We start from the raw sequence: 16434 nt of genomic DNA, 5'->3' as shown, positions 1-16434 counted from the left end.
TCCAAATTTTTTTTTTTATTAATTAATTTAAATATTTACCGGGAAAATAAAAACCAAAACATAATAAATAGACTTCAAAATAGATTTCATTAATTAAAACATTTGAGCATTTCTTCTTATTGCCAAAACACCTTAATGGTCCTGAAAATGGGGTAGTAAAAAGTAAAAACAGTAGTAATTTAGAGGGTTTTGTGGAAGAAAACCAGGTCATTTGATTGGATGACTGGATGACTCAAAATTGCTGGATAGTCAAAGAAATTACCTCCTTAAAGAGAAGTGCATGTACTTGTGCATGTACTGTGTGTGGGAGTAACTGATTTCCCAATCCTTTACACACCTATCCAGCTCTTTAGCTTGATTTCAAGGTCTTTTAGCATTCAGTCCTGCAGTAACGCTCACTGCTGGCCTTCTCAGGACTGAAATGTGACAGAAATCCGAATAAAAGGCCAGAAGTGGTTCAGCGCTGGCTGGTTTGAGCTGGAAACCACGGCCGTTCATGTGCACCTCAGTTACATAACGCATCCCAGCAGCTGCTGACATTTAACTCCTATTCGTTGTGAAATAAGTCACAGCTGAGCAGATCAGACAACAAAAAGAAGTACTTGAGTGGATCACAAAACAAAGCTCTAGAAAGTGACTCAGAAACAACACTTTCACCATTTCAGCGCTCGAGGGAAGGGCCCACGCTACAAACTCACTTAACAAGTTGAGAAATATTCATGAGATCTTGTTTTGCTCCCTCAATGACCTCTTTGGGATAGTCACATTTAAACCAACACATGCAGACTATGAAAAATATGCATATACACACACACACACACATACATGCATGCATATAATTGTCATGAAATTGATGCTTAAAATAGGCTTCATTTTCTTCGAGGCATAACAAAAGTAATGTCTTACACAATGGAATAGAGGTTTTAAAAAATTATAGTAATAAAAATAAATATTTTACTGTCACAAAAGTAATTTTGTAGATTTGAAATGAGTTATTGAAATGTATAGTACACTGTAAAAAAAAATTAATGCAATCTCAAGGGTGAAATATTATTAAAATGTTACAGAAAAAAAGTGTTAAAAGGAAACTTCCATAATCCAAGTTTAGTTTTTTTTTTAAACCAAAAAGTCATGTTTCTTTGTGTTACTAAAGTGATCTTTTGTGAACTTTAGTGTGTTTCTAGGGTCAAAAGAGTCCCCTGTCAACTATATATGGCTCAGGTTTATTCTTTACAGAGATAATGAACCTGAAAAATGAAAAATCTCTCAGTATTTACTCAACCATCCACTTGTTCCAAGCCTGAATGGGTTTCTTTCTTCTGCTGAAGATATGAATAAGAACGTTGGTAACCAGACAGTTGACGGTAGCCATTGACTTCTATAGTATTTTCCCATCTGTTTTATGCTCCATCAGGTAAAGATGGTACGTCTGACCACATACTAAAGCCCCAGCACACTTCAACTTGAAAACATTGATATCTGGAGCTAAACGCTGCTCAACTCGAATACTGTTAGAGGTTTGAAGACAATGCAATAGTGACAGAACAGACAGTATGGAGACACAAGCTTGTTCAAGACAAAGGACTTTATTTGCTCTGGTGTTCTGATCTGAAGATGTTTACAGAAGTCCAGTTTGCACTGCAGATACGGTGTGAGGTCTAGCCATCGTTTTACACTGGAAATCTTCATCTGTCCACAGGCTTTCAGAGGAATCCATCCGTGCCATGTCAGGAAGATCCTGTTCATTAAACCTCTTATGGCATGTGTATCCTGCAGCGTCTCGGAGTTAAAGGCCTGTGCTGGGCAGACAGGTCAGAGGTCACTGTATATCAGATCGGTGGCCAGACTTTACCGACCTCTGGATGAAGAGACTCTGGGATCCACTGACAAAACGCTGACAGCAGATCCTTTCCACACTTCAGATTTCACACAAATGTATTTGTCAGAGCAAAAAATTTACATTTTGATGTTTATCAGCATATATATTATATATACACACACACACACACACACACACACAATGCCATTCATAAGTTTAGGGGCAGTAAGATTTAATGTTTTTGAAAGAAGTCTCTTATGCTCCCAAAGTCTGCATTTATCAGATGAAAAATACAGCAAAAACAAAAATAATATTGTACAATTGTTTTACTGAAAAAATGTATTCCTTAAATTATTTTCTATGGAAAATAAAGCTAGCTATTTGTGATTTTTTTTTCTGACAATTTTTTTTTTTAATTTTCATGCATTTCATTTCTGAAAACTAAAGTAATTTTTTTTAAGTATATGTATTTTTTTATCATTTACATTCTGTGATGTAAATTTAGAACTCAATACAAAATGTCCAAAGAATTCTTGGAAAAAGGTATGAGTGAGTTTTTTTCCTCAGAATTGCATGGAAAACTCAAGATTGCAAAATATAAATATAAATATCAGCATTTTTACTCCAGTCTTCTGCATCACATGATCTTCAGAAATCATTCTAAGGAATGATGTGTGACAGCTCTGCACTGCATGATCTGTACTACGGTAAAATCAATCCTTTTCCACTAAATGACTACAAGAATGTATGAACCTGAATCATATTTTCATATGCATAGGAACTTACATTTTTCATCTTTCTTCCATGCAGCTTCTAAAGACGTTCTGTTGTCGACTTTCTCTGCCACGAGCGCCGTCAGAAGAGCTTCACTCCGCGGCTGCAGCCTGAGATTATTCAACAATAAGTATTTACACTCCCAACGAAGTTAAAGTGTGTATTAGATCTTACTTGGCCCACGTCTTCAGCACGGTGGAGGGGGACCAGTAAACATCGGCTGTACTGTTGAATCTTGGGACAAACCTGCAGACATTCAGCCAGGAATGAGTGCATACGTCATTTTATGAATATGGTATGTTTCAATTTGTGTAATTACACTGCTGTTTAAAGTTTGGGGTCAGTAAGACTTTTCTGACTGCTAGAAATGAATACTCTTTTTTGCCAAAGACGCATTAACTTGATCAAAAGTGCCATTTATAATACTACAAAAGCATTTTCAAATAAATGCTGATCTTTTTAAACTCTCTGCTCATCCAAGAATCCTGACAAATTCAATGCATCAAAGTTTCCAAATAAACGGTTTTCAACATCACTAATAATCAGAATGGATCAGAATGATTTCTGAAGGTCATGTGACACCGAAGACTGAAGGAATGGTGCTGAAAATACAGCTGCGCATCACAGGAATAAATTACACTTAAAAAAACATTTTAAAACAATTGAATGATTTTACTGTATTTTTGATCAAATAAACGCAGCCTCGTTGTTCAGAAGAGATTTATTAAACTGTAATGGATTTATTTTGTAAGTAGCCATGTAATAATTAAGATAAATATACACTCAGCCATCATTATCTTGATTATGGCCATACGTTAGGTTTTATTCATAATGACCAAATCTGTCATGGTTTTAAACTGGTAGTGCAAATAACTGATATTTCCATCTTGTTTTGGTTTGACACCCACACTTAAACACACACACACACACACACAGAAACGTCACCTGTGCTTCCAGGAAAAACTTTTCCGAACAGTTTGTAACACTCAAGGCCCTCTGGGTAATCCATCTTAATGGCAGGAAGCTTCCAACTGACTCTGTCTGTGGAGAGAGACACACCCACATCATGTGACTGTGATCTCACACACACACACACACTAAAAACTAGAGCTGCGGCTCTTACAGAAGGTGCTCTGCCTGTGACACTTCACTCGGCCGATCATTGGGCAGAACCAGGGGGCGGGGCTTTCCTCCGGAGCGCTGAAGTGACAGTATTGTGGGAGGAGCTTCGGAATCCATTCCTGAATGGCACAAACACCTGCAAGAAACATGTCCTTTACACTTGGGAAATACAACAAATGTATTATTTCAACAGAGCTCTCATTTATTTTACAAATTCTTTTTTTTTTTTATAACTGACGTGTTTACTTGTAAGTATTTTAGGCCGATGTATAGAAATCAAACACATACACACACACACACCTCTCATGTACATCTTGGTGGTCTCCATGATGTCCTGATTAACCACAAACTCTGGAAGGGTCTTATGAAGGGCTGATGATGGGTGAATGAACACTGGATCATCCAGAAGAGGGGTCTGTAACACACACACACACACACACACACACACACACGCAGATTAATCTCTCTGACTTCTGTGAGATTCAACAGCAAAATCAGAAGCAATCTTTAAAGGCACCTCGTAGCCGTTCCTCCATTTAGGGTCGAGCAGCTCCTCGGCCTGCACTCGTCTGGCGATGTGATCTCCTAAACCTGCCAGTACGATCTGCCGTAAACACACCACCTGAGACTCTGTCGGAGGAGCCATCTTATTATCCACGAATACACCAGCATCAGAGCAGACCGCGTTCACTGAGACAGAGAGAGAGAGAGAGAGAGAAAGAGAGACAGAGAGAGAGAAAGAGAGACATGGCTCAGTCATACACTAGCAGGCAGATACAGAAAAAGCACGTGTTTCTTCATGTATGTACCTGCATTGGTCAGTTGTCCTCGTAGTCTTCAGATTTCCAGCATGGCTTTGTACCGAAGCCCGTTGTCTTCACAGAACTGCTGAGGGCCGCCCGCAAATTCACAAGTACCCACGGCCCCTAAACAACCATCAACATCCCAACACTTACACTAACCACACCAGCTAGTCACAGAAACATGCAGAGAAGATTCAAATCATTCATTTCCAGTTATTACAGTAAATATTATGCATTTAATTGCAGTGATTGGCATGCATGTTAATTACTATCTTTCAATTAAATGGTGATATCGTATATATCGGCTATTGGCCATATCATTAAAAATATATACAAATGACATATATATATAGATAGAAAAAAAAATTCTATAAGACACTGACATTGATATTGTTAACAGAAACTATTACAAATCATTTCCATTAATTGAAACCCAAAAAAATTCAATATAAATATTAGACGGGGAAAAAAAGACTTAAAATCTTTTGAATCTTTAGAAATGTTTTCTTGGCTGCTAACAAGGGTTATTTTAGTTAATTAAAAATATGCCATAAAAAAGACTTACTTAAACAGAAATGAATAATAATGATAATAATAATGTATGTTTACTATTAGATTCATAATTTCAGCCATAATATTATTTCAGCTAGTTTCTCAACATTTCTCATTATTTTCATTTAGTTTAACTTGATATGCTAAATTAAATAAAACTGAAATAAAAATTATATATTAAAAAACCTATACAGACATGAAAAAAAACACACAGAAACATTCAAAATAGTATAAAACTTCATTTTACTAAAATGACTAAAACTCAAATAAAAACGATCAGAAATATAGAAATATTGAAATAATAATACTAATAAAAAAGACAAAGTACATAACATTACTAAGACAAACAAAATTTAAAAAATGAAAACAAAATAAATAAATAAGCTAATTCAAAATATGAATAAATACTATAACAGTATATAAATAATACTAAAATAGCAGGAAAGGTTTCAGACAATATAAATCTTGAAGAGTTTTTTTTCACATTAAACCTGGATGTCTGAACATTTGAAAAACACTGATTACGGACTCAAACTCATACCCAGCAGAACCATCAGATCTCCCAGCTGGAGCGACTGTCCTTGCCCAGCCTATAACCTCCTCATCTGGACACATCTGGCTTTCTTCCCTGCCATATGAGTGCAAATGATCATATGGTTTCATTTAACAACTTTCCGAAATACGATGCAACGATCACATTTTTAATAGGTACGAAGCACTACATTTAATTATATTACACTCGACTGTCAGGGTTTTGTGGAAAATAATTTTTTATTATCATTCTATGGGACCTATATAGTTCACATTTATGTGGTTATGAACTATTTTCAACACATTACAATAGATACAATATCTAAATTTTTTATTATACAATATTTAATATTTTATATAACAAAATATAAATAAACACAATAGCAATCATATGGAATACTATGAAAATATGTGCACTTTTAATGACATTACATTTCATACATTGTATTTACAGCTACACTGAAATGCACCAAATTAAATTTTCAGGACTTTTGTTGGGACTAAATCCTTCGATACTTTACCTTCGAAATTACTAAAATTTAAGCTGAATAACTAAAATTTCAATGAAAAAGGATAATTTAAAAATAAATATGAAGTCAAAGTATTAATACAAACTATAACTCAACTATACTTAAATTCTAAAACAACACTGGACTTCATAAATGAACGTATTATTTTTCATAATTTTATGGGATCTGTAGTTCATATTCACATGTTTGTTAACCATTTTGTTACATGAACACATTACAATAAATATGTATTTTAGACATGACAGTTACAAAGTAACAGTTTATATCACTAATTTTAATATTTTGCAAATATGTGCATATTTAATAAGACAATGCACAATGTCATAATTTTACATGAAATATCAGTACACAGAAAGGCTGTGACATTTCTGAGTTTATATCATGTATAAAACAATTAAAAAAGCATGTTTCAAATTTGATTGCATCCCATTTCAATGGGATTTTCATACACCAGTTTATATTTTTCATAAAAGCCATCAAGTCATCCTAGCTTCCTTTGAGCACATAAAATGGATCAGTTAGAGGAAAGAGTGAGGGATGAACGAGAGAGAGGAGAAATGCGGTGTACCGTCCGTGTCGAGGAGGTTCCTCCAGCGCTCCCAGAGTCATAAAACCTCTTCTTCACACGACCGCAGTCCATGACATGCTTGATGCCGGGGATCGTCAGAGACGTCTCAGCCACATTAGTGGCGACGACACTCAGATGCGCTCCAGCCGGAGGAGGACGGAAAACCTGAACACACACAATACAACGCATCTAAACGAGCTGAACACTACCAGAACAGTCACAAATGTTTCATTTTGACACGTCTGAGGGTTGAAGTCAATCTGATGCTAGTACATCTGCCAGCATCTTACTATTATTAAACAACAGATATTTTTTCATATTGATAATGTTTATTCATTTATCTCTAGAAATATTGAATTTGGTTCTGTAATTCAGAGCTTCATAATTAAAAATGGTCTACAAAAATGATTAAATACTGAATATGGAACAGTTTTTCAAACTGACAGAAAAAAGAAAGTGGTTCAAAGGCTCTTGCAGATAATTTATAAAGAGACAGGATCAGACTAAATCCTTATCTAAATCCTTATATATATACACACACACATGTATATATATATTTTTTTATGTATGTTAAGTTAAATTAAATTAAAATTTAAGTGTTAAGTGTACTCCAAAATTGGCTGTGGAGATTAATTTTTCCATGAAACAATAACATTAAACAGTTTAAAATATTATTTATATTAATTATTTATAATATAACAGAAAATAAATTTACATTATAGTATAATGTAGTTCTATTTTGTAATGTTAATGTAAATCATATACATATACACTGGGGCTGTCACTTTTAGTTCGAAAATCGATTGCACAACCAACCAAAAAAAGTTTCGAAAATGAAAATAGGGAATCGATTTTAACCAATTATGTACACTATTAATTTTAAAATAATGAAATAATTAAAAAATATACATGTAACAAAATTCACAAACAAGTAGAAAAAGAAAAAAAAATTCCGAAAGTGCAGTATGCCTTGCGAAAGCTAAACAGAAAATAAGCGCGTCTTCTCAACAGCTGGACATATAGTGAATAAAAAACCCTCTTCTCTGGACCCCGAAATGTTGATCGACTTGTTTTCCTGTCCAATAAATTTGTAATGGCCCTAGCCTTTTTGCGCATGCCTGCCTAGTGCCGCCTAGACTAAGTATCGGTTAAATTCAATAAAATAAAATAAAACACACATGGCCTGTTCTCAAGTCCATTTAAAGTATAATTTTTTTGAACAGTTGTTTGAAATGGATTGATCATTATTAATTGCTTAAATCATAAATGCAGCTGGGTTGAAGCCTGCAGTGATGTTTTTCTTTTATGTTATGGCAGCCGTCCCCTCTGCATATATATTTTTTCGAGAACGTTGTACTCCTGTTGCTGTTTGCTATTCTGCACGAAACTTAATGCCAATAAATAAGAAATATTGCCGAATATTGTCTCTTTACGTTCGTCCGTTATTTGACGTTGAAAAAGGAAACGTCTTTTTTTAGACATGGAAAATTGATTTTACAATCGATTAAATGAACACTTATGTCTTAAAAATCGAAAAAGATTTTTTTCACAAAAGTGACAGCCCTATATATACATACATAATATAATTATATAATTGCATATATTATTATTTTCAGAAAATGATATTTATTTATCCTATAATATTAAATAGTATCTATTGTTCTATTGTATTGTAATAAAGTAAATGAAGTGAAGGCCACTGAAGTAAGGCACACAACTTCGCTTGCAGCTCAGTCGCCAACAGAGAGTAGAGAGGAAGCACATACAGCGGGATGGACGGGTCGGCTCCAGGTCTGAACCCTCATTAAAATCCTGCCGATCCTCATCCCCCTCATCCACGGGCAGAGCCGAGTAACGGTCCAGATTAATCTTTGGGAGCGCCTGAAACAGAGATTGTAACCGTGTTGAGTATACAGCACACTTCTTGCACAAAATATACTGGACACTGAATACGGTTTTAATAAATGGTGTCAAATAACCTGTAATAAGCTACATTATTGACTTCTAGGGTCGCAAAAAGGTGGAACATTTCCAGTAAATTTAGAAAAACATTCCAGAAATTTCCAGGATTTTTTTTTATATTCCAGGGACTTTCCAGAAATGTTCCACCCCTTTGCAACCCTACTGACTACACCACTTCATTTCCATTCATCATTTTAAAATAGAAGTGAACAAAATACTATTACAGCATTTATTAACCCGTTAATGTAATCTAATAAAAGTACCATTGTTCATTGTTTATGTAAGTTCATAGTGCATTTACTAATATTAAAAAATCCTTTACTTATATCAGAACTTTCAAAAGTGCATGAGTAAATGATGTGAAACGCTGAATTGGTTATAATTAGATCACTGTACCTAATTTTAACAATTAACACCTTTACTGTAAAGCATTTCAAATCTATTTGGATCGGCCAGAAAGAGAGAGAAGTATATTTCAGACCTCGCTGGGGTCTGTAAGGGAAGGCTTTCCTCAGTCTGCGACACACAGAATGAACCTCTGCTTGACCCGTCAGAAACACCAGCATGCCACCTACAACAACACACACACGTGTTTAGATCCCTGCATGCATCTGTGCATATCACGTATCTTTGTTTCTGTGTTTAAGCGACCTGGCGGCAGCATGCGGTGAATTTTGCAGATCTTACGGAAAGCTTCTCCAGTGTAGTCGTCCATTGGTGTGCGTTTATTAAAATGAACCGTGACTGCAAACTCACCTATACACACACATGAACAGCGTTAAAACGGTCATTTATGTGACAACGCTCTTTTTCTTGATCAAATCAGAAGTTATCTCCATATAAAAGTGTCTTAGTGTTTGGTTCCTGATAGCGTTTGTTGGGAATTCCATAATAATGTTCCAAGAATATTGTTTAAAGTTCTATTTTTACAACCATAAAATAACAATGCTAGAATATTTCAGAGTTAGTTTTTTTTTGGGAGGGGGGGGGGGGGGGTTGATGACCTAACACCAACTTATACAGGACATTGAAAATAACTCTACTGGTTATTGTTAGGATGATTTTATTTTTAAACTAAACTTCCAGTTAAGAAAGTGACTGATGATTTATTTTGATTACCTACACAATATTTCCTAAAATATGTTTAATTTATCGTAATCTGCAGAAGACACACCTGATGCCTTCATTTGTTTTCTACAGTTTTTGATTATACATTTGTATTAAATCATACATCCAGATTTTTTTTCATTTCATAGGAGTCTATAATTTAAAAAAATTAGACAGCTGTAATAATTATGGCAATAAATTATTTATTATTAAGTTTTATGAACTGAATTAATTAGACATGCTTTTTGATTATTCCGAATTTAATATATGGAATCCAAGAAAACTCTTGAATTTGAGGATTTTCCAAATTTGATGGAATTTTGGAAAAAATTACACTTATTGCATAGGTGGCAAGAAATTAATTATTTTCAATAATTAGTCATGGTTTTTTTTTTATTCCTAAAATTACATTTAACAATTAAAATGGAATCCAAAATACAAAAAAAAAAAAAAAAATCCAGAAAAATGTTAACAGACAAAAAAAAAAAAAACTGAATTTGAAAAAATACAAAAATAAAAACGAGGGAAAATGGAATTCATCAACTTTTAATTAATTGCTGTTAAATTGTATAAGTTATGGTTTTTGATTACTAAAATTATAAACATTTTAATAAATAGGAAACAACTGAATTTGGGAAAAGTCAAATGCGATTTGAGAAACAAAAAAAGACATATTTCATCGGACCCTACTTCATGCCAATGACATGAACATGCTTGTGTAAACAAATCAGACACCTTGATGACCGGTGGAGGAGTGCTCAGTGAAGTCCTCCACACGCAGCGTGGCCGACATGATGATCAGCTTCATGGGTAAGCCTTTCACGTTAACGTTCACGTTATAAACATGCCAGCCTCACAACCTGACCATCAAGCATGTTCACGTGTGTCACCTTGTTACGGAGTGGGACGATGCGTGACAGGAGCCCGATGAGGATATCAGTGTAGACGCTGCGCTCATGAGCTTCATCTATGATGATCACGCTGTATTTCTGCAGCAGGAAATCCTGCAAAAACATGCATCGTGACAGGGATATTAAGAGACAGAAGATACATCATCAAACAAGCAGAAATACACCAATGGCTCTCTTGCAGCTTCTCTTTTCAGCAGCTAAAAATGGGTTTAAGATGCACAAAAGCTTTCTTTGAGAGCTAGTGTGTAAACTTTGCTCATTTAAGTATAATACAGTCCAGTATTGTGTAAAAACAATGTAATACATGGTGCATGTTTGTGCATGCGTGTTACCTTCTGAATTTCTTTCAACAGGACACCGTCTGTCATAAACTTAATCTTTGTGTTTTCTGTCACATTCCCCTCGTACCTGATCTGATAAGACACCACCCTGAACACACACACACACACACATATTTCAGTTTGGCATTAAAGCTGTTCAGACTTCATGCAGGATGTTTGTAAAAGGTCTAAAATAACTGCTGGCATGCACACAAACACGCTAACAGAGCAGGTTCAAGTCAACATGAGATACATTTTAAGAGTAAAAATGCCTGCATGGATATTTGGATGAATCAAAGAAAAGCTGAAAAAATTATTTAAAAATTTTTTTTTCAACAATGAAAATCAGAAATGTTCCTCAAGCAACGCATCATCATATCAGAATGATTTCTGAAGATCATGTGACACTGAAGACTGGAGGAATGATGCTGAAAATACAGCTGCAAATCACAGGAATAAATTACATTTTAATATATATTCAAATAGAAAACAGTCATTTTAAATTGTAAAAATATTTCACAATATTACTGTATTTTTGATCCAATAAACGACTCATGCTCAGATGAAAAATGCATAAACGCCACTTGAATTATATACTGTATGTGCCAAATCTGATTATTTGCAACGTATCTTTAAATTGCGATAATGAACAATTACGATAATACTGATGATAATTAATAAAATGTCTATATTTACTCTGATCTAATATTTAATAATATCATCTGTTATTATACAGCTACTCACAGTGATTTTAATATGTTTGATACGGTCATGTCAAGCCTAAAAACAGCTTTTAAGCGAGCTAACATCACTGTATGGCCAGAAGCAGCTTATTTCTTCACTGCACAGATGTCATACCCGCTGGGGAAATTCATCTCTGTTGACACACGGTGAGACATGCTGATCGCCGCCACTCTCCTGGACACCGTCACACCAATAATACCCCAGAGCTGAGGAACAGAGAAGCTAACCATGAGAGATAGACAGCACAGAGCACAAACAAGCAAGGGCTCGTGAGGTATGACGAGGTTACGTACAGGAACTGAGGCACCTGTGTGGTTTTCTCCACACAACACCACACACTCGTTCTCTCTCACCGCCTCCATGATCACCTGCTCCTCCGCCAGGATCACCAACCTCAGACGAGCCTCCTGCAATCCACATCAACAATTATAGAGTCCAAAACCAACGGCCAAACGCAAGTAACAAATGCAAAGTCAATCGATAGCTGGATTATGAACGGCAGAATCAATAGCTTACGAGTGAACCGTGCTTCAGAACTGAATCGGATCTGTGCATATCAAACCAAAGTGATTCAAATCCAAGTGACAACATGGTATAGTTATTCATAATTTCCATGATGCATATCTCTCATTACGTGTTTTAATACATTATGCTTTCTAAAGTTGTAAAATAAAGGATTACAATGCATTCAAACTGTACTTACAATTATTAAGGAGAAAATGAAATGCATTATATATTATCATATTTGAACTTTCATCTATTTATCAGTTTATAAATCATCATCATAATCTACATGTACGTGCTGTTTCCCTGCGGTCAAACTGAACTTTCACAGCGAGAAACATTTCAAAACCTGAAATATACTGTACTGTACTATACTACACTATACTATATGTGATGCATACCAAATTAAAATGAATAAATAAAATAATAATAATGAAAAAAACTCTAATTTGTGGTCCCTAAATGTCTAAGTGACCAGTTTTCTTCAGAATCAGTTGCAATGTGGTCTATAATATACTATATTAATATACTATATAATATAATATAATATATAATATAATATACTATAATACAATACAATATAAATATAATAAATAAAAATAATGGAATATAATACAATAAAATTATATTAAATTATAATATATGTGATACACACCAAATTAAAATAAGTAAATAAATCAAATAATAATAAACATAATATAATATAATGATGAAAAAGTTTGTAATCACTAAATGCCTAAGTGACCAGTTTTCATTAGAATAAATTGCAATGTGGTCTATATAATATAGTATAATATAATATATAGTATATCGTATAAAATAATATAAAATATGTGAAACATACTAAAATAATTAAATAAATAAATAAATAAAATAGTAACAATTATGAAAAAAGTATAGTTTGTGACCAGTTTTCTTCAGAATCAGTTGCAATATAATATAATATAATATAATATAATATAATATAATATAATATAATATAATATAATATAATATAATATAATACAATATAATATAATATAATATAATATAATATAATGCAATCGTTGTATTAAAACTCTTGTGACCCTCACACACTTTAGACCAGTCTGGTTCCTGTACCTGAATCTCGGGAAGTCGATCCACAGGAATAAACACTGCAGGTTTACATTCTTCCTTCTTCTGCGTTTCCTCTTTCACGTCTTGATCTTTCTTCTCTTCCTTAACATGGGTTTGCTTCTGTTTGGCCTCCTCTCTCAGCAGCTGCAGATCTTCTTCCTCCTCTTCCTCCTCCTCTGATGTCTCAGATCCCTCTTCCTCCTCTCTTCCTCTCTGCTCTGCTCAGATGGGGGTTGAATCAGTCTCCTGATCTTCTTTCACAGATCTGCGAGCACACACAGTGATGTATTTACACATCTTCAGTATGAGCTGCTCAGAGTCCTGGAGGGTTTGCTCTCTAGACCAACTAAAAACTCTTTCTCTCCTTACGTGGTTTTTTTTCTCCTTCTGCTCCAGAACTTTCTCCAGGTTCTTCCTCTGCTTCTTTGTCAGGTCTCTTCTCTTGGCTACAGGATGCTCTACTTTGGGTTTCTTGGTTTTGGTGGCGGGCAGAACAAGAGCATTGCAGGTGTCTACACCTTTAAGCATGGATCCATCTGCACACGATCACATTACACAGTTATTAACTCCAGAACACACACATTCACACTGAAAGAGTGCTGACACACTGAATATCTTGAGAGGGGCATAAAACAATTATGAATAATTATAATACGATTAAAAAATTCAATGGGAATTAGCCTTTGTTTACAAAAACTAAACAAATTACACTCCTGGGCAAATTGTTTTCAATTTGATTAAGCACAGATTACCAGTACGGAAATCAGCAAGGAATTAATCAAATACACTCTTAGCTCAGAAAATGGTTATATATGCAACGTTAAATGTTAAATATTTTTTTTAAATATATTTTTAAAATATATATTTTACTATATATTTTTTTGCCCAGTCAAAAGTTTTTGAACATTAACATTTTTCATGTTTTTTTATTTTTATTTATTAAAAAAAATATATATATATTTTTTCTTCTGCATTTATAATCAATCTAATATAATCAATATAATTTAATTATTGAAAACACACACAAAAAAATTATTAAATTTTTATTAATTGTAGCAGAGAGAATAATAATGATGCTTTGTTTTTTGGCAATTTTAAACTAATTTTCTAAATTTAATGAATTTTAAGAAATAAAAAGAAACTGATATATAAACGAATAACAAAAACAAACATTCACGTTCATCTGTAAATATGCACAGAAATTAGGGTAATTTACAGTGAATACTACATTTGCCGTAATAAACTGTGTTGCATTTAAGTACTTTGCAATTTGCATGCTGCTTTTGACTTTAAATACTATATATAAATGTTAACCTATGCATAAACTAAAAACAAAAAAACTAACTATAAAAAAGCTACACATAAACACTACCTACAGATTTGAATATGAATATACTATATACAAATGTTTACTCATATATAGACTGAATAGGAAAAATATATAGACTATGAGAATGCTTCCCATAATACTGTACATGTGCAAAGAGAAACACTGTAAGTCAAGCAGCTGGCTGAGGAATAGTGCAGGATGATTTAGTGCACGAGCATGAAAACACGTATTTGAATCTTTTATGGTAGCATCGTTACATATTAAATGAATGTTTCTGCTTCTTATTGCATCCCTCACAATGATGATAGCACATGCATCTTACCTTGTACCTCCACCTGCACATCTGTCTGTCTGTCTAAAGCAGCTGTCTGTCCAGATGTGCTCTGTCTGCTTTTCCAGTTGTGTTTCTTTCTCAATCCGCCCATGGCAGGAGTTACAGCTCCAAACACAAACCCTCAGAGATGTGAAGCCCAGAACGTGATGAGAATCTGTCAAGAACATGGCAAGAAACTTAATGCAGGTGTCACTTCACAGAAATACTAAAGGCCCCCAACTAGGCTTCATTTTATTTCAAGCAAATTTGGGGTTGAAATGTGACATCGATATTGTGGGTAGTTTCTCCACAGCTAATGTTGACAAACACATCTTAACCACTCGTTTCGGGTTATTAGAGTTTGTTCTGTGTTATAATATGAGATATAGAGATCATATTTTCACATCTGCTCATATGTGCTGCTGGATGTCAGTGTTTACGCTGCTCGAGATCAGATTAAAAAATATATATAATTCATTAAAAACTTCAAAATTACTGACGCTGAAAAACTTCTACGTATCGAATATTGATTATATAAATAATGTTCGCGTCGTCCTTCATCCATTTAAAAAATAACTGTAACATATTAATATAACAACATTCAAAAAGACTCACTTGTTGATCCTGTGATGATGTTATGCAACCTTTAAATGAGCCCGTTGCACTTCAGCAGCGATAAAAGGTTCCGGGATTCATGGTTCCCCTTTGTAGTTTGTTCCAGAACATCCTACATCGGCTTCCACAAACCCATTACAAATGTTTTATTGAAAGTATAAAAACATTAAATGCAATTAAAATAATCAAACACCAAATAAAATATTAAATGTCTGTATAACATATTTATTAATTATTAAAAAAAATATATAATTATTTTCAATTCACAGATTTGCATACATTTAAGGTTCAACAGTTTTCATTCTGTTGATATCATTGTATAATTTATATTTTTATACTTTCTGATTTTATTTAAATTTTAGTTGAAGTTTGTGTTTTGTAGTAAAATATATATATATATATATATATATATATATATATATATATATATATATATATTTTTTTTTTTATTATTATTTTTTTTTTATCTGTCTGTATAGTTTTTATTATTTTTATTTGAATTTTATTTCCAGTTATATTTATTTTGGTACATCAAATGAGAAATTAAAATAATGAAAATTAGTTAGCCTGAATTCACTGTAAGTCGCTTTGGATAAAAGCATCTGCTAAATGCATACATTTATTTATTTTTTATTAAAATAAAATAAAATATTGCCTTGGTAACAAGCTGAAATAAAGTTTTATGGGTTTTTTTTATACAGAAGTTTTTGCACATTACTTTTTGTCACTCCATAAGTCAGAAATACATTGTTTTTATTTTTAATTTATTAGTTAATTGTATTTATTTATATGTTACCCTGGAACACAAAACCATTCATAAGTGTCAATTTT

At 33.5% G+C, this 16434-nt stretch overlaps 1 protein-coding gene across 1 annotated transcript; it reads right to left on the bottom strand.

The window, feature by feature from the left end:
• Positions 1-2605: 2605 nt before the first annotated feature.
• LOC113107912 (probable ATP-dependent RNA helicase DHX37) lies at positions 2606-15651 on the bottom strand. Its single transcript, XM_074559925.1, is given in 21 exon segments — positions 2606-2703; positions 2768-2839; positions 3539-3634; positions 3717-3851; positions 4016-4130; positions 4233-4405; positions 4525-4641; positions 5612-5698; positions 6829-6864; positions 8466-8580; positions 9078-9232; positions 9313-9417; positions 10504-10588; positions 10659-10772; positions 11012-11108; positions 11858-11949; positions 12037-12150; positions 13349-13566; positions 13639-13881; positions 14998-15163; positions 15604-15651. Coding segments are annotated over 19 exon segments (2259 nt in total). The 5' UTR covers positions 15101-15163; positions 15604-15651; the 3' UTR covers positions 2606-2703; positions 2768-2780.
• Between the last annotated feature and the right edge of the window lie 783 nt (positions 15652-16434).

This window comes from Carassius auratus, chromosome 8 (assembly GCF_003368295.1).
Source record: "Carassius auratus strain Wakin chromosome 8, ASM336829v1, whole genome shotgun sequence".
Taxonomy (NCBI): domain Eukaryota; kingdom Metazoa; phylum Chordata; class Actinopteri; order Cypriniformes; family Cyprinidae; genus Carassius; species Carassius auratus.
This window is presented reverse-complemented; position numbering and strand designations above follow the sequence as displayed.